General features: G+C 36.9%; 2 protein-coding genes across 4 annotated transcripts; both read left to right on the plus strand.

The window, feature by feature from the left end:
- The first annotated feature begins 95 nt into the window (after nucleotides 1-95).
- Nucleotides 96-5,041, plus strand: LOC131310280 (2-methylene-furan-3-one reductase-like). Its single transcript, XM_058337204.1, has 4 exons — nucleotides 96-592; nucleotides 2,526-2,849; nucleotides 3,899-4,058; nucleotides 4,595-5,041. Exons 1-4 carry the CDS (start codon nucleotides 194-196, stop codon nucleotides 4,858-4,860), a joined length of 1,149 nt encoding a protein of 382 aa, XP_058193187.1. The 5' UTR covers nucleotides 96-193; the 3' UTR covers nucleotides 4,861-5,041.
- A 422-nt stretch (nucleotides 5,042-5,463) lies between these two features.
- On the plus strand, nucleotides 5,464-25,960 carry LOC131310281 (carbonic anhydrase 2-like). 3 transcript variants are annotated; one of them, XM_058337205.1, is made up of 10 exons: nucleotides 5,464-5,721; nucleotides 5,809-5,874; nucleotides 14,871-14,947; nucleotides 17,416-17,556; nucleotides 20,477-20,525; nucleotides 21,137-21,253; nucleotides 22,200-22,253; nucleotides 23,474-23,559; nucleotides 24,398-24,503; nucleotides 25,559-25,960. In XM_058337205.1, the coding sequence occupies exons 2-10, from the start codon at nucleotides 5,821-5,823 to the stop codon at nucleotides 25,721-25,723; spliced, it is 849 nt and encodes a 282-aa protein (XP_058193188.1). In that variant the 5' UTR covers nucleotides 5,464-5,721; nucleotides 5,809-5,820; the 3' UTR covers nucleotides 25,724-25,960. The 3 variants fall into 3 exon arrangements, with proteins under 3 accessions (XP_058193188.1, XP_058193189.1, XP_058193190.1); XM_058337206.1 differs by lacking the exons at nucleotides 5,464-5,721; nucleotides 5,809-5,874 and adding an exon at nucleotides 14,120-14,198; XM_058337207.1 differs by lacking the exons at nucleotides 5,464-5,721; nucleotides 5,809-5,874 and adding an exon at nucleotides 14,121-14,202.
- Nucleotides 25,961-26,419: the final 459 nt, after the last annotated feature.

Here is a 26,419-nt window from a genome sequence, read left to right on the forward strand (position 1 = left end):
GAGCGGGGAACATATGAGCCTATGCGGCCTTCCCTCTCATTTCCAATTAATTTTGAGTTAACTACTTTAACAAGGACAAATGTCAGTCCCATGGACAATCAAATAATCACCATACAATGGGAAGGTTGTCAACAACAGATAAACTAGCTGATAAAAATCAGTTCAAGAACACCCAAAAATAACCACCACAACAATGGAACCCATCCTCTCCTCCACAACTCTGCAACTCAGACCCCATCATCATCACCCACATTCTCTCTCCTCATCTTCTCTCTCTACACTCAAACTCACCACACCCAGAAGCCTAAGACAGAAGCTCTCATCCCCTGTTTCACCTCTCAGAGTATCTGCAAATTCCCAAGCTGCCCCTGCCTCCACTGAAGCCAAAAGCACCTATTCTGTTCCTTCTCAGATGAAGGCTTGGGTTTATGGAGAGTACGGAAGTGTCGATGTTTTGAAGTTTGATTCTAGTGTTTCAGTGCCTCCAGTGAAAGATGACCAGGTTTTGGTTAAAGTTGCTGCAGCTGCTCTGAACCCAGTTGATTTCAAGAGGAGGCTAGGGAAATTCAAGGCCACCGATTCTCCTCTCCCGGTAGAGTTTTTCGCCTTTTTGCTCAGTTTTTTGTTGATCGGTGTTGAAATGAATGTGTTTTCATAGCTTTTTGATTGGGTGAATGTTGTTACGGATTTGACCAAAGTTCTTTTTTTTCTATCGGCAAAAGCTAGTATTGTTAGAATAGTAAGATTAACACATTTGATTGGGTGATCGACCCAAGTTAACCCAACGCACACAATTAAGCAAGAAACAAAAGGAAACCACATAGCAATGTTTCTGTTGTTTCTCTACTTGTGTAATTATGTACATTCACGACTCACGCCAGTTTATGAGTGAAGAAATTGTAAAGATTACATTGCGTGTTGGGGATTCGAACGTCCAAACCCACAAGAAAACACACACAATCAAAGAACAAACTAAGAACAGAAAACAATCACAAGCAACAAAAGAACAAGACAAAGAGGTTTACGTGGTTCCGAGTTAAGCAAATTGCTTAATCGTACTTCACGGGGTGCTGGGGTGTTTCATTACGATGAAAGTATGAAGAGTTATAATAGAAGGCAACCCTAACTTTCCTTTATAGTCCAAACAAATTAGTACATCAGAAAATCCTAAAAAACACGCATCTCGCGTAATTCCACGTGCCCGTTCGTCCAGACCAACTTCACCTTCGTCCGGACCAACAATTCACTCTGGTCCGGACCAGATTTCCAGAAACTTCAATTCTTCAAGCGCGAACACGCTGGTCTGGACCAGTCTTACGGTGGTCTGGACCAGGGTCACAAAAAACAGATCAGTCTTCACGCTCAACATTGCGTACATCATGATTGCGTGTGACTTGGTTTGCTTTTGGGGATAGATGAACCTAAGCTACTCAACCTTGCGTAGTCGTGTTCAACTGGCTAAAACACTTGAAAAGCATTTTTGGCTCGTTGAAATTTTTAACCTAAACGTATACAACCCATCAATCAGCTTGATCAGCTTATGCTGTTTCATAAAATGAAACTGACCGCTCAAGGTCGGATCGTGATAGGCTGATAGCTTGATTAAAACTCACGTACATCGAATTGTGATGACAGACAAACCAAACCTGATTAGATTGTTAAATGTCATTAAGTTTTCAAACTAAGCTTGAACAACCCACCAGCTCGATGTGACTCATCAATAAAGCCCCTAAGGGCTCTAAATGGTCCCTGATAGTAATTTCTTGCTGGGTGTTTATTTTTGCATTCTCTTGTGGTGTGGTTGATTAATTATTATAGGAAATGGGTATGTAGTTACTGATTTTCTTGCTTGTACAATTTCATATGGTCCGTATCATAACTCTAGAATGCACTCCTTCGACTGCTTCTCCTCCCATTGGACATAGTCCTTTTACAATAAACACGCACTCTAGTCCAAGAATGACTGTAGGTTGAATGGTGAAGGTCTGAGATAAACTCAGAAGTAAACAAAAATTAAAATTTTTGAGTAAGGAATTGGCAATAGGTCCAATATGTGATTGCCAATAAATCTATTGGATTGCCATTAGTCCTTTTCTGTATCAATATTTCTAACTTGGCGGCAAAACATGACCAAGGAAAACTACTGTTATTGGAAACCTTGCTAAGTTTCATTCAGGTGCTTGACCTGATGATTTTTGCTTGCGCAGTTTTGAACCAAAACACCAACCATTTTGGTTCTTTATTTTTAAAATGGTCACCTCTGCATCATTAAGGATGAGTTTTCCATATATAGAAAATATTGTCTGTAACTCATTTTCTTTGCATCCCTAGTGGCATTGGAATCCTCAGTGGTTGATTATGTTAGAATTTATTTGATGAGTAAAGGTTCCTCAAACCCCTTTTACTGACGTAAGAATGTCTCTATATTTCACTCCCTTTTATCTGTTGTTTGAGCTAGTTGAGTAGCCAAACTTCAGCATTCCATGGTTATTCGTTCACCTCTGATGGGGTTTCTTTCGGTGCAGACGGTTCCAGGCTACGATGTAGCTGGTGTGGTGGTTAAGGTTGGCAGCCAAGTAAAGAGCCTAAAAGAGGGAGACGAAGTGTATGGGAACATAAATGAGAAAGCACTGGAAGGGCCTAAACAGTTTGGATCTTTCGCGGAGTACACAGCTGTTGAGGAGAAGTTGTTGGCACTGAAACCCAAGAATCTGGATTTTGCTCAGGCTGCCGGTCTTCCGCTTGCAATTCAGACCGCTTATGAAGGCCTTGAGAGGTCTGGGTTTTCAGATGGCAAATCTATCCTTGTTTTGGGTGGTGCTGGTGGAGTGGGATCCCTAGTAATTCAGGTATATAATTGCAACTTCAATAAATTCTGCATTATCCATAAGAAGTTATTGTTGAATGTGCAATGGAAGCACATGGAACCATCATCTTGAAGACCAAATATGTGCAAGGGCATGCGTTAGTTTTGATATTGTGATCTAGGTACACGCACCAAGGGCATGCATGACATGAAGCTCCTCTATGGTTCTTAGTTTTTAGCTCTCAGAATGAGCATCCTCGTTATCAAATCGCTTTACCCTGTCTAGTTAACAAAAATTAATGGAAGGAGAAGAGTAACATCGCGAAACTTTGGAGTCTTACATTTCTTCATTGACTTGGTTTGCTGTATTTGTGGCTGCACCAACGCATTAAAGCCTCATAATGAATTGAACTCAGAAGAAGTTGAGGTTTCCTTGCCGGTCAAAAAAAAAATATAGTCGAGGTTTTCTTCTGTTATGCCTCATGGAGTGAAAATTTTGATGTTCTGACTTTTCTAATTCTACAAATCTCAAGCATTATGCTCGTGTCAACTCAATTCTATACCAGTTTGCTTTCGCATCATCTTTGGTTTCTAATGTGGTTAGCCCATTTTACTTCGCTTCTCTTACCTTGCTGGGAGTTTGATCGTATGCAAACATGCCTCTCTACTTCTCGTACATAGTCAACAGAAATGCAAGTTATCTAGGCGAAAGTACTGCATGTAGAAGCAAGGGCTACGTCATGTACAAATAACCTGCCTATTCATGGGTGTGATTATACTAGAATTACATATAAAACTTTTTGTCCACTGGCTTAAGCATCCATGGCTTGAAACTGTATCACCGCAGTTTCTGTCTCCGGCCATATATAGTGACTAAGTTTTGAGGTACACTCAGAAGATCAACAAGGAGACGACGGGATTAGACCAGCAGTAAATTACACACATTATGCTCTAGTGGTAAACGACTGCATCAGCCCATAACAATAGCTTGATACCTCAGATTGTTGGATGCTTGCGATTTATGAGCTTCACTTATGTATTAGATTTTCCTATTATGTGTTATGATGAACATTTTTTGTGTATTTGAGGCAGCTAGCAAAACATGTATTTGGTGCTTCTAGAGTTGCAGCAACTTCCAGCACTGGAAAGTTGGAAGTGCTTAAAAGCTTGGGAGCTGATTTGGCTATTGATTACACTAAAGAAAACTTTGAAGACTTACCGGATAAATACGATGTCGTCTATGACACCGTTGGTAAGATCATATTACCATTGTCATCACATGGATGTATGAGAATAGTTACTGTGGATCTGTTTTCAGAATCAGTTTTACTGCAACACTTCTCAGGAAAACTCGTTTGGTTGACAGATTTTCAAACTTGTCTATGGAGAATATTCTGTTAAAAGTAAACCATTTATTGAGAAAATGCAAAAAATGATGTTCTCTAATTCTTGAAAACTATTTTCACTCAGTTTACTACAACACTTTTCAGGAAAACTCGTTTAGTTGGCAGTTTGACAGATTTTCAAACTTGTCTATAGAGAATATTCTGTAAAAAGTAAACCAATTTATTGAGAATAAAGCGAAAAATGATGTTCTCTAATTCTTGAACACTATTTTCCCTCAAAAACAAAAATGATTTCAAAATGACGAGTATTTGTGCTTTCAAAAGTAGTTATTTGAAAAGTGTGCTGGAAACTGAGTTTTGACCTTCTCTTTCTTCAAATGTCATTTTCCTCGACTGGTGAAACTTAGGATATGAATTCGTTATTCTCTTTCCAAATTGACAGGGCAGGGGGATAAGGCGGTGAAGGTGGTCCAGGAAGGGGGCAGCGTGGTGGTCCTAACCGGTGCAGTCATACCACCTGGTTTCAGATTTGTGGTCACTGCCAACGGTGCCGTCTTGGAAAAGCTCAATCCTTTTCTAGAAAGCGGCAAGGTGAAGCCGGTTGTTGATTCCAAGGGACCATTTCCATTTGCTAAGGTTGTCGAAGGTTTCTCTTACATCGAAACAAACAGAGCTACTGGAAAAGTAGTTATACATCCAATTCCATGAGGGAAACTTGAAACTATTGTAGCCCAATTTGGCTTCAAATTTGATAGCTTATCTATAAGATTATCAGAGGCGCCGGATATTTCGATTTGTAATTTTATGAGATTATGTGTTTAAAAAAGTATGTGCATCAATGAGGGGAGCAATGCTCATGTACACTGTGCATCAGCTTCTTTTTCGAGTATATATACGACTTCAAATAGAAGGAACTGGCTTTTGTATTGAAACCCATCGCCGTTTCGACCCAATTAACTTCCATTCTGACCCCTCTAAATCGGGATCCATCTCCGCCCGTCGCCTGCAATTTAATTCGGCAGTGCATCACAATGAGATAAGGTTGTCATACCCTCTAATATGTTGAACCGGCATTCTTCAATCCAAATGGCATTACGCTTTGGCAAGCAAGGTGGAGTTATCTACAACATGAGTTTCTCACCAGAAGGAATATTGAAGCTATCCTTCACTCGCCTTTCGCTTTCTTTATCCAATGGTGAGGTCACATGCAACCTCTAGCTAATTTATTTGATTTTGTCTCCATTGTTGGCGGCTAACGCCGTTCACATCCACTAGGCCGAACGCGATGTGATTTCTGGTTCAATGGAAACAAAAAAATAAAAATGGAATGGTCATTCTCTTCGGGGATTATTTCGATTTTTTATTTGCTGAAAATAACATGACGTTTATTATATTTGGAATCGGCATTCACCAACTTAGGATCATTCCTTCCCAAAATCTTTCCAGCAAATAAATCAATAATTCCTTATCGAAATAAACTGCAATTCTAAGTGCTTACTCTTTCCCACTCCATTATTCTCTCTTGTTGCAGCTGAGGATCCAGTTCTCAAGTCCCAACTTATTATTTGGGTACTCTCTCTCTCTCTCTCTCTCTCTCTCTCTCTCTCTCTCTCTCTCAATGCAACATTCCCAGAGAACTGACGTTGCCAACAACAGAGATACTAGGCCATGTCTGGAAAGCTCAAGAAGTGCATGATGCTATGCTGTTCAGGACAGGTCACGGTAAGACTTCTGACTGTTCCATTAGATCCAGAGTTTCAATTTCTTGCTCAGGTAAATATGAAATGTTCAGACATTTGCAATTAAGCTAAACAAGCTCAGCGCCCCTGAACCGTTGATTTCCGATACGTACTGTCCTACAGGGAAGCGCCCTGCAGGATTTTCGATTCCGTACTTTTGGACCTCTTTTATACTGGCTAATTTTTGTCTGAACCATAGAGTGGATGAGTGAGAATTCTATTAAACTCTAATGTAGCACCCCATTTTTGGTACTCCCAAATTGTCCTCTCCTCTGGTCCAATGTCTAAATAACCCGACGCTGTAACCACACAAAAGTTGTTAGCACTGGCCACCATGCCAACCTGCTGAGTTTGTACGCTTTTTTCTTTTTCTTTTTCTTCCTCTCGGCCTCAATCTAAGTGAACGGTGTCACCAATCTTTCTTTTGCGAAATGCTACGTCCGTCTTGCTTTTAGCTCTCATACGGACGCTACTTTATACCATATCCTTCCTTTACCACTTCGATTTAGTTCGCGGGCTAGGCTTGGTAGGAATCAAAGATCCCTCGGATGTGAACAAAAAATGCAATAATATCAATTGGATTTAGTTTGAGATGGGGGTAGTAAAAGCTAGATTGGAAAACAAATTCATAGGACTCAATTCCATTTTTGAGGGTAGTGCGAGATGTGTAGTCTCTTTTTCACTCGTTTTACGGTTCATTATTTTCCTGATAATTGAATACTTTAAAATATGTGGGAAAATTGATTTCCCCATTTTATTCGTAACATCTAAACAGAGCCTTAAAGTATATTGAGATCCTTTTAGCATCTACTATCTAGTGTTGTACCAGCATATATACGTGTGTGTATGTGTGCTCACATACGTATACGTGTATAGTGTTTCTACAAGCTTAATCAGGACTGAAGTTATATATGAGTCCCCTTCTTATAAGGACTACCTTATTTTAATAAAATGCGGACCTCTATTTTCCGATCAAATTTTGATGATCCGAGCCGCTCAATATGTTCAGAACGTGATTTTGAGGGTACCCGCGAGAAATCAGCAAAAAAAAATCCGGGAAGGGCTTCATCCGAGCAATTTTTGTTTGTTTTTATCTAACGGTTCAAATAAAAACTGCTCAAATCAAGCCCTTTCCGGTCATTTTTTCTGGCAATTTCTCGCAAGTACCCTTAAAATCACGTTCTGATCACATTGAGCGGCTCGGATCATCGATATCAGATCGGGAAAGGCAAGAAATGGGAGGTCCGCATATAAGGTCCTTATTTTAAGGTTCTTACTTGAAGATTTCTGTATATATATATATATATATATATATATATATATTTATTTATTTATCAGCATATATATGTGTGTGTGTGTGCACGCACATGCGCTCACATACGTATACGTTTATATAATGTTCTACAAGCTTAATCAGGACTGAAGTTCAAACCTAAACATATTCAACCATGCAGTCAATGGGCTCTAACTCAGTTGACATCTTCTTGTCCTCGGGAGGTCAAGGTTTGAGCCCCATCGTGAGCATTTGGGATTCAGGATTATGAATAGTTTCTAAAACCCACAGTGGACTAACCTATTAACTCTTTGCTAACCCTGCTGATATATACAATATAGATATATATATATGCAGACCTTTCCATTTCTCCCATTTTCCGATTGAATTTTGATGATCCGAACCGCTCAATATGATCAGAACGTGATTTTAAGGATACTTGAGAGAAATCGGCAAAAAAAATTATAGGGAAGGACTTGATTTGAGCAATTTTTGTTTGAACCGTTCAATAAAAAACTATTCGGAACTGTTCAGATGAAGCCCTTCCCGGTCTCTTTTTTTTTTCCCCCGATTTCTCGCAGGTATCCTTAAAATCACGTTCTGAACACATTGAGCGGCTCAGATCATCGAAATTCGATCGGAAAAGGGAGGGTCCGCTTTTTAACTGAAATGAGGATCCCTTCATTTAAAACAAACCGTATATCAGTCTGTTTCACATGAGGAGGTTCCAATTTTAGTTAAAATGCGGAAAGTCAAACCACAAACCAAAGACATTCCTATCGATCTCTGGGTGTTAGGAGGACTTAGGAGGCTACCACTTCGACAACCCTGAAAGGTAACTCGTCTACTTTAAAAAAACGCATGCACACCACATCAGCATAATCGCATTATGTCCAAAACCACGTAAATGTGGAAATAATGTCCCAGAAAATAAAATTAAATTAAATAGAATAAGAATAAGAAACTAGGGTCATTGAGAAGTTTCTAGTTTCCTGTGTCCGCATGACTCTGTCTGAATTTTCTAACCTTTGATCTAATCAATGTCTTGATCAAAACTGACTTAGTAGTCACAAATGTTCATCCGGTGCAGTTTAGTTCTGGACGGGTCACAACATTAGTCTTCTTGTCTAAATCCTAGTCAATGAATTCAAGACTCTGAATTTAGTTTCTAGGGCTTGGAAATTTAATGAGCTTAAATTGTTTGAAATAAATTAACAATGCTAATGTACAAAAAACTTAACACTTAGTAAAGTATTTATTCAATGATAATAAACTCCTTCCATTGGCAAAACATTGGATTTCGGAGAACTTGTAATGTGAGCATAATATGACGTGATAAATATGATTTTATAACGAATTTTGTCTTAACGGGTAATTTCCTCAAATTAGAAAAAGGATGAGGGGGGAACAATAAACCTAAACGTTGGAGGTGATTGGGATTGGAATAGCTTTCGTTAGTGTGGTGGTTGGATTTGGTTCTTGATGTGATTTTAGGAAAGTCACGGGTGAAGGTTAAGGTGAAAAGAACATGATGAGCTGATAATTGAAGGGCAAGAGAGTAAATTGTGAGTTTCCGTTAACTCCATCTTCAACATCCAAGATTCATATAGTTTTAGGACAAAAAATATTAATTTTAAAATATTAGGGAGAGTAAGTAAAAATGGGTCATAGATTCATAGTCAAGGGCGGTTTATCATTAAAGCTTCTTCTTCAAGATTTAATGGTGAAAAAAGAAAGAAAGAGAAACTAATAAATTGGGACGGAGGGAGTAATTTGCCGCAAACAGAATAGAAGCACCAAGAAAAAAAAGAAAGAAAGAAATCGGATTTCAACAGAAGGAAAAACGGGTAGACCAAAGACGAAAAAGTTGGCTCTTCCGGACTGAAAATCAAATACAATGTATCTTAAACACACGGTTTGGGGGCTGAATCCGCTGGCCAAATATGGCCTCCCTCGGTCAGAATTGACCGTTTCCTTTTAACTTTTAAATTTGGCCCAAGATTTACATACACATATATATATATATATATGAAGGACTGAGGGACTATATGAAGGACTGAGGGACTATGCTGCACAGCGTATTGCGCAGTCTCTGGTGAGGATTTTCTGGCATCGGTCCGACGATCGGAGGGGACTGTGCTGCGCAGCTTCGTGCTGCGCAGCCGCCGGTGAGGCTTTGCCGGCATCGGTCCGACGATCGGAGACGTTCACCGCGTAGAGCTTGTCGAGTTCTACTTGTGAACCAAAAATCAGCTCGATCAAATATCGTTAAGTGCCTCATCGGAACATATATAACTTTAAAAAAATGAATCCTAATGGATACAAAACACTAAATCAAAACCACAAAATCCATTTTTTTCAAGTTATATATGTCCCGATGAGGCACTTAACAATATTTGATCGAGCTGATTTTTTGTGCCCATGTAGAACGCAATGAGATCTAAGCGGTGAACGTCTCTGGTCGTCGGACCGATACCGGAAAAGCCTCACCAGCGACTGCGCAGCACGCTGTGCAGCACGAAGCTGCACAGCACAGTCCCTCCGTACCAAAAGGGGTTGTTGAAATTTGTAATTGATCAAGGAACAAAATCACTACTTTTTTATAATATAATCGGATGTCCGGACCAGTTTGCGCACACCTCAACTAATTTTCAAGTCCCGAGATTAACAACCAATCGAGCAAATTTTTAGTAGCTCCGAAGTTTAAAATGTTTGAGCTCAGCGGAAGAATGAAAATCTCTATTTCCTAACGATAGTTAACTGGTTGATATGGAAATATGTGGTCCGTGTGTTCTTTTGCTATATGTTCGCCTTTATCTATATGTTCATCTTCTTTTTTTTTTTGATCCGCTATCTATATGTTCATCTTGATAACAAGTGTATGGTCCATATGGACATTCTTTTTTATTTTTTTTCTCCACACTTTATACACAGCGGGGTTAGAGGAGAGTTAGTAAATTAGTCCACAAAGAGTTTAGAGGCTGTAAGCTGTCCATAGTCTTAAACTCATAAACGCTCACAATAGGGCTCGAACTCTAACCTGTCACAAAGAAGGACTAGAAAATACCACCGGATTACAAGCGCTTTGGCCTTTTTCCTGTTGTTGTAGGAATATTATTTTTTTATTTTTTTTAACTGATTTGATGTAATCCAAAGGGATTTCTGTATCACTCCTCGTGATAAAGGGGAATCTGTTGTGGACCCCATCAGATTCAAGATGTGTTATTTTATTATTGTAACACTGTAAGCAACACATTTTTTCAAATGATAGAATGCCAGAAGTTAGGTCCCGTTCCAGAACACCTTCTTAAAAAATAAATACTTATTTTACATTTTTAAACTCAAAAATAATGTAAATGAAAAATAATTTTTCAAATTTTTTTGCACCGTATTAAAGATCTCAATGACATCTATCAAACAAGATCCATAGTGATAGAAAAATTATTTGCGTAAGCACGTGATTTTTAAGCTTGAAATTGCCTTTTTAAAAAATAAGTACTTATTTATCGTTCCGGAACGGGGCCTAATAGTTTTAAATAGTTATCCCCTCCGTCCCAAATTGGATGTCAATTTTTGATATTTATGTCAATTTCAATTCCTCATATCTTTCAATATGGATCTCAAAAAATATGCAATATGGATCTTGTTTGATAATTCTCGATTCGTTCTATTATATAAAGTTTTTAGATTCATGAAAAATATTATAAATTGAAAGATATAAGCGATGAAAAATGACACGAATTTTTAAAAAATTTCATCATTTTTGGACGGAGAGAGTATAATAAGAATCGAGCACCTCCTTTATCATTATTCGAACTCCGAATCCCTTCCTTAAAATTAAAGGAGAATAAGAAACCGACCGGCGACCACACTAGGTGGTGTTTCTTGTAAGCAATACTATTAAATTGTAGTAATTGCATTGGTCACAGCAACAACATTTACATCCCAAGATTTTCGGAACCATCAGAGATGTAGTAATTTATGGTCCAAGTTGATGAAAAATGCTATGCGCACAACCGTTGTTGATGAGTCTGGCCCCAATGATGTTGGACAAATAAATTCTTTGCGGGTGGAAAACCGGACTTCTCCGCCATTATCCATTGTGGGCCCTATCGTAGATTTATTCTTGTCATCTGAACCAGTCATGTCGTACAGCACGAAGAGTAGTATAACCACGCAAAAAAATCAACTTGATCGGATATCATTAAGCATATTAAAATTCAATTTTTGGTTTATAAAATTGACGATATGATGCTGTCAATCATGTTAAAGTTAAATTGTCAATGACCATCCATTTTACAACACAAACTTCAATTTTTGATGTACATATCGATGGTTGATGAAGCTGATTTTTTTGCAATAATATATTCTACTCTGTGAAGTCTACAAGATGAACGATTCAGATTAATAACAAACACGTAACAGAGCTCACAAAAGCAATGACGGAAAATCCACGTTTTCCATTGCCGGGAGAAGAATTTAATCTCATAATGTGACTAAAGGTTTTTGTGAAGTGCATATCATGATAGGATGTGCAAACTTTTAGATGTGTTAAGGAAATTGATATCGAGAGAAACGAGAGCACAATCAACAAGGGTTATTTCAACAAAAATAGCTAATAACATTAACATTATAGAATAATATTTTATATTCAAATAACAAGAGAAATGATATTGGCACTCTAAAAATTGATGGAGGCACTCCAAAAAATAAAAAAAAATGAATTTGGAATTACACTGATTTTAAAGTGTCTGCATCAATTTTTAGAGTATCAATATCATTTTTCAATAACAATCGCCTGATATAAGTATTTTTTTTTTTTGATATAAGTATTTCAAATATACTATTGCTACGTATATCCCAGGGAACGGGCATTCAACTTTTACCACCGGTAAAAGAAAGAGAGTAGTGGATATCGCATCTAGATTTTTTTTTTTTTTTAATCCGCAGCATCTAGATTAGAAAATCCCCTTTCATATGAGACAATTGGACTGACCCCTTTTCTCACTTGGTTCTGATGTCCGTCCTCTAACACCTCCCTTAATTCGTCCGACCCCACGTGTCTGCCCCCATGCAAGTTTCGTGCTCACAATTTTAACAGCTCGGTAAAATGAGCACGAGAAAGAAATTACTATATCCGTCTCAAAAAGTTACATTTTGCCATTTTTAATCGCCTATATTGTTTAATGTAAATGTCAAAAAATATAAAATATGGATCTTGTTTGATAAATTTTAATTAATTTTACTAAACAAAAATTTTAAAATCACATAAAACTTTATAAATCGAAAGATATAAGTAATCTAAAATAGCACGCTATCTCAAAAGTGTTTAACTTTTTGGGACGAAGGGAGTAGTGCTTTAATCACGAAGTCGCATGTTCGAATTTCACGAAAGCCAACCATCCCAAAGCTTGAGGGCCACTGAAAGTTATACCCAGTCGTTACTTTTAGAGCCCCAAATTTAGTTGAAATGCTTGCAAATTGATCGGACGATTCTAGAAAAATACTGTACTAGTTTTCGTCCTCACATTCTCCTCACATCGTGGGTGACCCGCCTTGTTTGACTTGCCCCTCCCGTAACACCCGCTGTCCCCATCTCACCTGTTAGCTAAAATATAGTGCTATACAGTTAAAAGTAATAAAAACAAATACTACTCTACTACTAAACTCCCCTTGTATCCTAGATCTTGAAAAAAATATTCAATGCTGAGCGGATATCACGTGGTGTCCGCTCGCACATTCAAGCCGTCAATTTTGTGTTTGAACGGCTCAAATTTAGAGAGAGAAAAATGAGAGAGAAAGTGTTGGAGTGAGAGAAGAGAGAGGGTTTCAATCCGAGTCATCTAAAAGTGTATCGGACAGCTCGAATGAGTCGAGCGGGTACCATGTAGGATATACCTGCTCGACAATGAAAAATCTGATCATAATCTCTCCGTGACAATCAAGAATTGGACTTCCCAAAAACATTTTTTTTCAATGGCTCGGGTATCCGAATGCAATTTCAGCACATCTGGTTTAATTCTAGAGGCCAAGTCTCACCGGTCATTTACGAAGAGCCCAACTGGAACAGAGGAGTTGATATAGCACCTGATCGCTTTTCGAACGTAAAACCTTAGGAGGGAGCAAATTCTTAAATCTGAAGCCTTAATCACTATGCTAACGTCGCAAAATATTTTGCTTTCTAAGGGAACGGAAATCAATGATTAGGTTCATCGAACAATTCTGAATTTGCACCGAGTAAAATACATTTGAACTCACTAATTGGACGTCCCAAAACATTGCATTCTTAGGGATCGGAAATCCGTAATCACTCTTGAAATCAATCCAAATAAAGTACTAATTACAATACCAACCATATATACTTGTATTCACGTATTCAATGAATCACTTTAGCCCTTGTGGTTTTCCAATACGATATTCTAACATCTTATCGTACCAAACTGTCAAACTCTTCATGTACTCTTCTTAATCGTTTTTTTTTTTTCCTAATGTCGTATTTTAATCAGAGGAACCATGATATTCCAATGGCCCTAGGCGCGCATGCGGATATCATCTAGATCAAAAAAAAAAAAGTTTGTCGAATCTCGTTGGTTTGATTCCCGTCTACTAAGAATAATACCCTTTCAGAAATATAGTAGTAAGTTTGTTTATCATGGAACAATTTTTAGAATGAGAGACGCTGCTAAACACCCTCTACAAAACAGGTACGGAGTAGCCGATCCTGTTGGGATCGATCCCATCCTTTCCCATAAATTCCCACCACTAAAAACCATAATACTAGCACAACCCCTTCTCCCCTCCTAACGCGTTGAAAGTCCATCTCATGCTTCAATTATTTATTAATCCCAAGATTTCGACTTCTCTATTTTTGGATAGACCCCCAGGTTACCCGTCTTAGCAGTTAACCTAACCATGGTTAGTGATGCCCATAAATATACCCTCTGTTTTCGTGCGAGCAGGTGATCATTTTCATTCTGTACCAGTACCAGTACTACTCCTCCCAAGCCAAATTCCTAGGAACCAAACGGAAAAAGGTCGGTACTGCACATCCTGTTTTAGCTTCCAAAAAGTTTTGAGCAGTGCCACAAACGCGGATTCGGAAACAGATGTGTTTGAATTCGTCTGAAATACATGTAAATTTATGGAGCCCGCACATCGAATGATGAATACATCTGTGTCCGGATCTGTGCACGGAAAATTATGTCCTGTGTCCGTATCATTTTCGAAAAGATTGACTGCTTTTTCTCACGAGCATATGCAACGATCTTGTCACAGATCCCATTACGTCGTCCGTAAGGCATTGAATTCTGTTTGGGTTTCGTTTGCACTGAATTTGATTCGTTTCGTGTCTACTGAATCCATTGGGTTCATATTTCTGATTTTGTTTTGGTAATTTTGTTCGTGTATCTCGATTGAATCATGCATCGTCGTCTTGGCTGAGGTTAATGTGTGAATCGGGAGAGAATTTACAGAAAAATTGTCGATTCAGGCTTTTAATCGAGCTACGGTTTGACGAGATCCTTCACAAATATCTCTCTCTCTCTCTCTCTCACACACACACACACACATATGTATAGGTGTGCATATGTTCGTCTTCTTGTTTCGATCGTAGGGTAATTAAATGGACAGGGGAAATGGAGATTGAAGATAAATTGTCATTTTTCTTTAATTTTAATGGAGTTTTTTTTTTTTATGGTGAAATGCAGAAAGAGGACATGGGGACAAACGGGTCTAATGTGAATTCATATGAGGAAGCCATTGCTGGACTCAAGAAACTTCTCAGGTACTCTCTCTCTCTCTCTCTCTCTCTCTCTCTCTCTCTTACACGCACAAACATTTTTGGTAACGAAAGGAACACCCACCATCTCTCTCCTATGAATTAATGATTTTCACACCCTTTGTCGGGAAAATAATTTATCTTTTTGTTTCTACTATATATATATATATATATATATATATATATATATATGTAGAGTTACAAGTTCATATGTAGAGTTACAAGTTCACCCTTCAAATATAAACGGTAGTCTTTTAAGATTTATAACAAAAAAGTTCTCCTTTTTTTTAGTTACCAAAAAAAAAAAAGCTTCATTCCGCTAAGGTTCTTATTTTTTAAGTACTTCCTCCGTCCCAAATTTTTTGTTCGGTCTGCAAAACAGAGTGTTAAAAATAATATAATTTTTGCAAGAAAAAATTAAAAGTTTTTCAACAACTTACTAGATATCAATGAGTATTTTTAATTTGTGAAAAAAGTTTGAATTTTTTTCTTGAAAAAATTGCATTATTTTTAACACTCCGTTTTGCGGACCGGACAAAAAATTTGAGACGAATGGAGTATTTATTTTTCATTTTACGAAATAGATCATTCTCTCATAATACATCACATATAATTCAAAAAAGACATTTATTTTCCAGCTTTATTAACCTCATTTACACACATAAAAAAGGGACACGGGGGCTCTGCTGCCCATGGGTGGGCAGCAGCCCCTACCCACACTCATACACACTCACACACGGCACCGTTTCATCAAAGAAAAAAAAAAAACTCTTCCGCTTGCAATCCTATGAAGCAGAAACGTGATTATGAGAGCCTTAGAATTAAAATTTAATTATGTCTCTTTAGAATAATATGATCAGAATAACAAGATCTTCACGTCAATTCAAACGGATTGAAAATTGGAGCACTTAATTTTTTAATCATATTTTTTAATATATAAACGGTCTAAAAAATTAAGTGTGCCACTTTTTAATTCGTTTGAACAAGTACGAATATCTTATTATTCTAATCATATTATTTTAAAGAGATATAATTAACTTTTGTCTATAGGACTCTCATAATTACGTTTCTGATCTACAGGATCCTAAATAAAAAGCAGATACTTAATTATGAGAGTCCTAGTGACAAAAATTAATTATATCTCTTTAAAATAATATGATTAGAATAATAAGATATTCGTACTTGTTCAAACGAATTAAAAAGTGGCACACTTAATTTTTTAGACCGTTTATATATTAAAAAATATGATTAAAAAATTAAGTGCTCCAATTTTCAATCCGTTTGAATTAACGTGAAGATCTTATTATTCTGATCATATTATTTTAAAGAGACATAATTAAATTTTAACTCTAAGACTCTCATAATCACGTTTCTGTTCCATAGGATTGCAAGCGAAAGAGTTTATTTTTTTTTTCATTTGATAAAACATAAAACGGTGCCGTGTGGGTAGGGGCTGCTGCCCACCCAGGGCAGCAGAGCCCCCGCGTCCATAAAAAAGATTGAAGGGAGAGAGAAAAAAACTGTCAAACATGCAGTCAAATTCATACAACTAGAATCGGTCATTACTTGTAAAGTTGGAATTGTACATAAGTCAAGTACTATTTAAAACAGGCGTGGCTCTTTTTATTTTTACTTACTATATTTTTATGGATTGGTTTGACAAATCGCTAAAATCTCCACTTCTCAAAAATTAAAATTGTTGTCGGAGATTCGATGCCATGACAAATCACATGATAATATAAAACTTAGCATTATTAAACATGGATCTCATGTCGATTCACTGTTATGATCCGAACCCCAATTATGTACTCTTTCAGAGTAATTTATTTTGTAACGTTTTGTTTGTAGTAGATACTAGTATTTTACGGGAAAATCTAATTCTTAAGCACATGTCACAAATATTTTTACGTAATCTCATGTATCATTATAGTATATTAGTTCAAGGTGATACATTTACTTTTTGGGTGACTAGGAGTTGCGTTTACGTTTTCTGAATTATGCCGTAAATGCTGTCCTCTTTGGTCATTTTGTTTGAAAATGGTACGGTCAAATTATTTAATATCTTTGTGTGATAGAAAAGAGTTTGGAACACTGCTATGTGGTATCTCAGGGGCATCTAATAATTACTCCTAGCTATGGGTGCCACCATTTTGATATCTCGTATTAATGGTTGGAGTTATTCAATTTGTTTAGAACATTATTTTTAATTGTTCTTGCAAAAACTAAGCCAATAAGGATTTGATTACTTCATTCAATTTTTGTCCTTGAGATTCAGAAACAAAAATCGATCAATCCCTTATCTATATTCCGAAACAATATTCAGTGCTCGTGGCACCGTCATGTGGTGATCCAAGTTCAATGTGTAACGGAAAATGGGCCCCTGAATAATTTCTCTCTATTTCGTTACCCCAGTGGGTCCCATTGAGACTGCAAATTCACTGACGGGTGTTCTGTTTTTTCCGTGTCTGTGGCAGTGAAAAACATGGGCTGGAGGGGGTTGCGGCCACAAAGATCAAGCAATTAACGGCGGAGCTGGAGGGGACCGCCGCCAAAGCGTTCAATCCGGTGGAGAGGGTCAAAACCGGTTTCGCTCACTTCAAGAAGGAGAAATTCGAGTACGTACGCTAAAGCGATCTTTAATTCCACAATACTGTTTTCCCACAGGATTGGTAAAATTCCAGTATATTCTGCTAGTGTACCATTCTGCATTTTCTGCTTTACGACGAGGCTTTATTACGTATCACCCCCTTGAATTATTACAACCTTTTATAATTATACCCTAAACTACGAAATCCGACACTTAATCACCTTCAACTATCTAGAGCTTTCAACTTGTTAATCTTCATGTCGCTTGATGGCCGTTAAAGATCTATGAGCAATTTTTCAAATGTTATTTTTCTCCAAACTTGGTGATAATGTCGAGAATGATATGCATTTAAACTTGTATATATATCGAAATCACGTACTAGAGCTTTGTATTGTTTTTCTCAAGAAGAGTTGTTTGGCGTCTTGATGGTTTTGATGATGCAAGGGTATAGAGGGGCGTTAAGGGAACAAAATCATGGGATATCAATGGACAAGAGAGTGGAAGAAAGTAGTCCAAACAAAGATCTGGACTTTTTATTTGCATATCATTTTGGGCAAACAAAAATCGATGGATGAGAGTGAGTGGAAGAATGCAAGAGTCAGACATGCATGTTTATATGGATATCATTGTGGGCATTCTAGTTATTTTGAGTGGAAAAATACATTTGAGCACTATTATGGGCTCGACCATTATATGGCTAAAGACTAATATAGGGCCAAAGGTTTTGGTGGTTTAGGTGGTCAAATGTCAAGTTTTAGGGGGTTAGATGTAATTACGCCTTGAAAATGACGTATTTGCCTCCTCATATACCCGTGATGACCCGCTTCGTTGACAGGACTATAAGTCAACCATTGTATTTTTTGCTTCGCACCTTGTGCAATTATATATCCGTGGTACATTTGATTCGACTCATAAAATTTTTAACTTTTTAACTTAGACACCAGATACGAGATGCTTTTGATTGTATAGTTAAACTCTATGTTCATATCGGGTCAAACTACGGGCCCTAACATTGGTACACCGAAATTTTAGGAGATATTTTATTTTTCAATAATAATGTGACGGCAACAGTAAGATATTGCTTGATAAGACATTTTATGTGATTAGTGTACAGCAATAATTAGATATTGCTTGATAAGGCATCTAGATATGTTTGATAAGGCATCTTATGTGATCAGTGTGATGGCAACAATTAGATATCGCTTGATATGCGATTTTTGTACATCTTATGTGACACTAATCAGCTCAAGAAGAACCCTTCATGTCACGCCAAATGATTTTTTTGATGATATCCAAGTGTAATCTTTAATACGTGGATTTTTTATTTGCGAGTTTTTTTTACGTACCATAGAGAAAAAAATATGTGTGTCATTTCAAGGAAAACAAAGGGAAAAAATATGAAAGAAAAAGTCGTACATACTTCAGCTCATAGGTGTAAAGAAACCCAATTCGCCTTATTCTTCTCCTTTTCTATTTCATCTTTCCTTTTCGTTCTTTCCTTTCTTGAGATTTGGTCTATATTGCACAGCTGTGTTTGGAAAAGTTTTTGAAAAATTATATAGAGTTATGAGTAGAGAGAGAAATGAGAGTAATTATTGAAAGTAGAGGTAAAGATTGGAGAGGGATAGAGACCCTCCATCCCAATTTACTTGTCACAGTTCTATTCTAACTGGATAAAAAAACTAGTTATATTTTTAAATTGGTAATGAATTTTTTATCCAATATGGATCTTGTTTGATAGATCTCGATTTGTTCTATAATACAATGTTTTTAAAATCATCTAAAACATTATAAATTACAAGATATAATCAATTGAAAAGTGGCACAAACTCTCAAAAGTGACAAGTAAATTGGGACGGAGGTAGTAGAAATGAGAGTAATGATTGGAAATAGAAATGAGTAATGATTGAAAATAAGAATAATGAGTATTTTTTAAGTTTTGAGAAAAAAATTTCAAATCAATATCCAAACAAGGGATTAGGTGACTCTCTCTTTCACATTCATGGGCCTATTAACCTTGACAGATGGTACCATATATACGATTCTAATGATCATATCGTCATGACTTTAGGATCTTCTCATTAAATAACATCACAAACTAGGAGTGTATCTATTAGTAATAATTAAAATCTCTACACCTATCTCCAAGCTAAATTTTCTTTTTTCCCCTCCAATTCCGAGTTGTTTTATACAAAATTTATTTATGTGTTTTCATGCTTCGCAATATTTCCTGAGGAGTACTATTATTCAGTGGTCTTGGGCACCGTTATGTGACACCTTTCTCCACGCCTCAAGACCACCCAATGATTTTTCTATAAGACAATTGTTATATGATTGGTTGTTTTCTTTTCTTTCATTTGTTTTGTTCGCTATTTGGTTTTTATTTTGAAGAAGGTTTTTGAGAGTAATAAGTGAAAATAAATAGATAGAAAAAATTGATTGAAGACCGTACCCAAAAATTTTGAGACCTCAAAATGAAGAAGGCCCATAATTCCAAGGAATTGAAGTCTGGTGGGCGAAAATCCATTAATGGCACTATGCCAGTATAGCTCTGACCTTGATAACACCTGCCATTTATTATGATTAATGGTGCATTACCGCATGAAAATTAATGGACAAACATGCATTGTTTTGCGGAAAATGATTAGGTATTTCCCTAGTACTCTACGTGGTGCTCCCGGTAAAGGAGAAACAGGCATTGCTTTTAAATTCGTCCCTGACGGGGCCTACGACTCCCGGTAAAGGAGAAACTGCAACATACAAAATGTGGGCTACTCCATATCTTCACCCCCTAACAAAAATATCTCATTAAGTTTCACCCGCTAAATTTATCGTTACGTGATATATTGATATTCGAGAAGTCGGAAGTATTGAATAGTTAGCCTTGTTTTTCACAATAATTTACCTAATTTATGCAGCTAATTGCGGGTTGCCCCTTTGTTTTTCAGGAAAAATCCTGCTTTATATGGTGAACTTGCCAAAGGCCAGAGCCCCAAGGTCAGTAATGCTACTGAAGATAATTTCTCCTATTCTGGTGGTATTTTTGCCTTTGGAATGGATGATATTTTAATTTGAGTAAATCATGAAGACAGTGAGAATTACCTCTTTTTAAATTGGTCTATCCTGGTGGCATTTTTGTACCATTTTTAACGGATAATTATGCAATTCCTCGTTTGGTTCCATATGGATAAAATAATTTAAATCCACTAATCTAGGGGTAAAAACAAAGAACCACACAAAATTTGCTAGAGGACGGTAGGATTGGTCCCCCGACGAATGGATCGCAGTATGTTTAATTGTGGCCCGAACACCATGAGTTAGCAAAAGAAAAACACTTATGAACCCATTAACATTGTGTAAAAGCATCTAGATCTTGCAAATGCTTCTTGACGCACGCACACATACTAAAGCAATTAAAGATAGCTGTTAAAAAAAAAAAAAAAAACAATTACAGATACAGGAAGACGGAGATTTTGGTAAAATCAAACGGCTGTTGATAATTTTTTTTTTCTCGAAATGACTGCTGCTCATACTTGAATCTGGTTTTTTTTTTTTTCATTTTTTGATTTTCTTGAATCTGAATTGTTGCTTTTTGGTAATCAATGCAGTTTATGGTATTTGCTTGCTCCGACTCCCGTGTCTGCCCTTCTCACGTCCTGGATTTCCAGCCAGGGGAGGCCTTCGTAGTCCGGAACATTGCCAGCATGGTCCCTCCATTTGATCAGGTTCTCAATACAGTACTACATTTTTGATTCACTGTCCTAAAGGGAATGATTTTGATAAATTCTTTGTACAGATGCTGTCTCTAATTTATGGAAATGTACAAAATTACCTTCAAGTGAAAACGTACCATGAACTGACAAGTGAAAGGGCAGTTTTGTAATTTCCAAGAAATTCGTATTATTTTTCCAATAAGATGTGTCATGAAGCGTAGACTAGCACATGTGTCATGCCTTGTCCTGCCCATTGACATTCCATGGCCTGTCTTTGCCCTTCCTGTTGACATTCAATTTTGTGCCATGCCAAGCATGGGTTGACCATTGTTCATGTCGTGTTGTGTCGTTCCTTGTCTTGCAGTCCTAATGTCAACTTTTCTTGTTTGTTAAATTATTACTTTGTTTCCTCGTTTGTTAAATTATTACTCTGTTTTAACTGTAACACCAATTGAGCCGTGACCTTGTAGTCAGTGAAGGCAAATTACAATCAATTAAGTAGAAGGTTGGAAAATAACATTTCTGTCTTAACTGCAACACTAATTGAGCCAAAACCTAGTACTCAGACAAATATTTTTCCTTTCCACTAATTAAGTCAGGGACCCTGACAACTCTCCCCTTTTCCACCCATGGTGTGGTCCAAAAGAAAATGTTATCCCCCAATTATTGAAGCTTAGTAACATTATATAGTACCCCAAAGGAGTCATTTTGGAATTTGGAATAATCAATGTTGCCTTATAGACATCTCCTAGCTAGCTCCCTTGAAACCTTTTGTATTTTGTAGAAGTTGGGTCAAAGAATGTCACATTGGACCATTAATTCCTTTTTAATTGAATCATTTTGTTTCTCATTAGTTAGGTCAAAGAATGTCACATGGGACCATTAATTCCTTTTTAATTGAATTATTACCCTAAATAATTGATTGACTTTGGTTCACATTATTGATTATCTGATGCAGACAAAATATGCAGGGGTGGGGGCGGCAATTGAATATGCTGTATTGCATCTAAAGGTGACTTTTCCAAACTTCAATTTTTACACGTATCCCCTTTAATTTATAGTGGTGGATCCCTTTTTATGTGACAGGAACTTTTGCGGTGGAGGTAATGTGAGGGGAACTTGTCGTCATTAATTAGACCTATCGCACCCACTTGCCCTTTGTCCCTTCCAATACTCCAAAAACCGTTATTCAACGCTTCTCGAGTATTATCCGGTATTTTTACGTTTTTTTTTAATAACGGATGTTTTGGTCATCTTGCGCATATATCAATCAATTTCGGAGCTCTAAAATTAATGATCGAACAAATTCCCTTGGAGCTTTGGAGCTTTGAAATTAATGAACGGACAAATTCTCAAGCAACTCCAAGGTTTGGATTTTTGCTTGTTTGGTGGAACGGTCAGGAGTGTCCAAACCTGCTTACATGCACTTCGACTATTTTTCTTTTCAGTCCGGCCAAAGGCAGGCCATCCTCCGAAGGTTTGGAACGCTTGGCCTCGTAGAATTCAAACATGCAATCTCATGGAGACAAACACTTATTACTATTCTCATTCCACTTGACCAAACCCCTTGGTGATAAATTGTAAAGTGATACAGTAGCATACATTTTTATCAGGCTGTTGGGAAAGAATATATAGCCCACATGATGTGTTCACATTGTACAAGGTAATTTTCAAAACCAGTGATGGGGACACAGACATTTGGGTACAATAAAATTCATGTTGATTGGACGGACGGCTACAGAAACATTTGTGTCACGCATTATTGTCTTCCAAAAACGAGTTAGCGAAACAAGTCAGTGTTCCGTCTTCAAATCGAACCAAGTCTTGTGTCACAATTCATTGGAGTTGGCTAGTATTTTGGTGTATCAAGAGCTATATGATCCGTACCCATTTAAAACTTTCCCCAAAACAGTTCTTGAAAGCGACTAATTAGTTTCTAGCAATCCAAAGTTAATATGACTGAAATAGAGACTGTTAGGCAAACATATGTTAGTGTTAGGCAAACATGCATGGCTAATAGTTGGTGATCCTGTTTTTTTCTCTTTTTGCAAGTGGTTGTTACTTACCCCAGCCCACATGCAATCACCTTTTGCTACTTGCAAAGTTGTCACTTCAAGGGGACACCAGCCCATCTTTTATTATGCAAGGAGCAATTTTTATTTTTATTTTTTTGAAGGATTGCTTTTTTTCCTTGAAAAAATAATCGAGTTAATGAGAATTTTTGTGGTGTAGGTGGAGACTATTATGGTCATTGGACACAGTTGTTGTGGAGGAATAAAGGGCCTCATGTCTATCCCAGATGATGGGACCACTGCTAGGTAAGATATCTGTTTCTATAAACCTTTTTCTTGAATGAAGAATCAAGGAGTATAAGAAATTAAGTATATTCCACTGATCATTGCACTATCTGATAATTACAAATATAACCTTAAAAGGGGTTTTACAAATGATAAGGCTGAAGTTGTCCGAGAGTGGCCGATATCTGGCCATATCACCGATACCGTTACGTTTTCCGATACCGCATTTTAAAACTCTGCCATAAAGTTTGATTCTTCTAACAACTTTAGTCCCTTGCTTTTCAAATTTGTATTTTTTAACGTTGGAATTAATTCCCCAATCATAAAAATCCCTACTTTCCCTATATTTCTGAAAAATCTGAAGATTTTGTAACTTGTACATCAAGAAGTACAAGCAAATTCCCTAAAAATTTTGTTCAGCTTCACAATACTTCCAACAATGGAGGGTCTAATCTCCTATGTGAATCTAGATTTTCTTTATGGCCCTTGGCAATACTTTAAAGGTCTTTGTGGTCACTTTCGTCTCCCTAATGGTTATTATACCTTTGGAGCCTTGGAGGCATCCAAATTAAAGCTAGCATTGGAAAGCTAGTTGTCAACTTTGAAACTCATCACTTTGAGCATATCATAAAGGAGGTGCTACTACAAGATATATGCAGTTATTTTTTATTCCCAAAAGAGAGTCATCATAAAGTTATTCCTTTGTTGAAAAATACCATTTCTATTTGTACATGGAATTGAAAATTCATAAACAAGAAAAAGATGTATGAAATAATCGGTCGCGATCGAATATTTCCTTTGCGAATCGAGATAATTTAAATAATTTACTGATGAACTTGTTTTTCGTTTGAACAACCAGTGAATTTATTGAGAATTGGGTCAAAATATGTATGCCTGCTAAGTCAAAGGTGCAAGCAGAGTGCAAAGGCTTGGATTTTGGCGAACAGTGCAAGAATTGTGAGAAGGTAAGCACATCCTCTTCAATATTACCACCCAATGTATACAATTTAGTGTTTTGATGGAAAAGAAAACAATAAAGTGGTGTTGGCATCCTCAAAGTGACGGATCTAGAAATTTGTATTAGTGGGGCACACCGATTAACCCGTATCCTTATTCGTAGTTAATAGTACACTTTTAACTGATGAAATCAATACTCACTCCATCTCAATTTGTTTGTCCATTTTTTGGATTCTAACTTTTTTAGGGAACACAATAATTACTATTGAAAAGCTTGGCTTTTTCAAAATACCCCACTTTTTAACATTAAATGAGTGCACACTTTCCCAAGCGCAATATTTTTAAAAGAGAAGGGGCATTAATGAAACTTACATGAGTCAATTTCAAATTGAACAAACAATTTGGGACATTACAAAGTCAAAAAAATGACAAACAAAGTGGGACGGAGGGAGTAACAAACTGGTGAGTGTATTTGTAACTTTATTTTATAATTAAAAGAAAGGGGTTTGTTTGGACAAAACAATGAGCGAAAAATTAGGACTTCAAAGAAATAGATAAGACAAATATCCTCATAAAAAAAATCTAAAGTAATATTATTGAAACACTATCATAAATTTATTGGGTATAATTGGAAGATTAAAGAATAGCAATATAATTTTACAAAATCAAGTGGGGTCCAAGCCCCCACGAGACTCTGCGTGGTTCGTTTTGGGACATCGCAAAATGCTTGTTCACCCTGGAAAGTTAATGGACAAATTTCGACCTTATTCATGTTTTACTTTTTTCTTGTGATTGTTAAACTCAAATTTCGACTCACAATTGGTGACTAAAAGAATAATTCTGAAATATTAGTGAGTAACTTTTAAAGTGGAGCCGATTTGTCTTCTCTCTTTTTTTGGGATCGAGATTGGTCTTCTTAAATAGTGAAATTCTCAAAATAAACCAATACCCATGGGACGTAGGGAGTAATAAATATTTTTTCGTGTACGGTATTATAAGTAGATCTCAAATGATTGCATTCTCTTAAACTTTTTGTTTGTGTGCGGTGGGTTAAAATTTGCAGGAGGCTGTGAATGTGTCCTTGGCAAACCTTTTGACCTACCCATTTGTGAGAGCTGGTTTGTTGAAGAAAACTCTGACTATAAGGGGAGGACACTACGACTTTGTTAAGGGCAGTTTTGAGCAATGGAGTCTTGACTTTGGCGTTACCCCTTCGCTTTCTGCATAATTATCCTCTCTACCTCCATGTTTAAGTTCATGCAGTAAAGTCTGTACATGTTTTCCAAGCCAAAATGTACATCATTTTGGCAACAATAAAGTGCCAGCAACTTTCTGGCTTATTATATGTAGGCTTTCTTCTTTTGTTAATTACTACTAGTATATGCCAATTTTGATGGGTTGTAGTAGTTTCTTTCACTTGGACTTTCTTCTTGGAACAAGGTAATAGAAAGGAACTTTTTTATTATTACGGATGTTATTCTTATATCTTCTGCATAGAGTAATCTTGACTGATTGAATTTGTTTGCGAGAGACTCGGCTATATCATTCACTAAACATTTTGTCTATCAATATACATCAAACTGATTTTTTACAAGGATATCAGCATGACATATGAGTTGAACGACCGAATCATTATTTTGAGCCTGAGGTGGGACAAGTGAACGGAAGTCTTGAGGGTTTGTTCGATTGGAAGCTGAACCCAAATCTGTTGGAAGGCAAGAGAAAATTTAATAAGTTGCATTAACACCTCAAGCATATATTTAAATACTTAAGCAACAATTGGAAAACAAAGTGCCTGCAAATTCTACAATTAGGTCAAAATTAAACCCATGGATCAAGCCCGGTTTCCATTTATAGGACTTGAGCTCAAATATGGCCTGTTGGGGCCTCACTGGAATGTAAGCCCAATTGTTATTAGGGCCTA

This window comes from Rhododendron vialii, chromosome 12a (genome assembly GCF_030253575.1).
Source record: "Rhododendron vialii isolate Sample 1 chromosome 12a, ASM3025357v1".
Taxonomy (NCBI): Eukaryota; Viridiplantae; Streptophyta; class Magnoliopsida; order Ericales; family Ericaceae; genus Rhododendron; species Rhododendron vialii.

Coding starts and splice junctions, on each gene's coding strand:
- LOC131310280 (XM_058337204.1), top strand. CDS start 194: ATGGAACCCATCCTCTCCTCCACAACTCTGCAACTCAGACCCCATCAT. Junction 593..2,525: donor CCACCGATTCTCCTCTCCCG/GTAGAGTTTTTC, acceptor CTTTCGGTGCAG/ACGGTTCCAGGCTACGATGT. Junction 2,850..3,898: donor TGGGATCCCTAGTAATTCAG/GTATATAATTGC, acceptor TATTTGAGGCAG/CTAGCAAAACATGTATTTGG.
- LOC131310281 (XM_058337205.1), top strand. CDS start 5,821: ATGTCTGGAAAGCTCAAGAAGTGCATGATGCTATGCTGTTCAGGACAG. Junction 14,948..17,415: donor GGACTCAAGAAACTTCTCAG/GTACTCTCTCTC, acceptor TGTCTGTGGCAG/TGAAAAACATGGGCTGGAGG. Junction 21,254..22,199: donor TGGTCCCTCCATTTGATCAG/GTTCTCAATACA, acceptor TATCTGATGCAG/ACAAAATATGCAGGGGTGGG.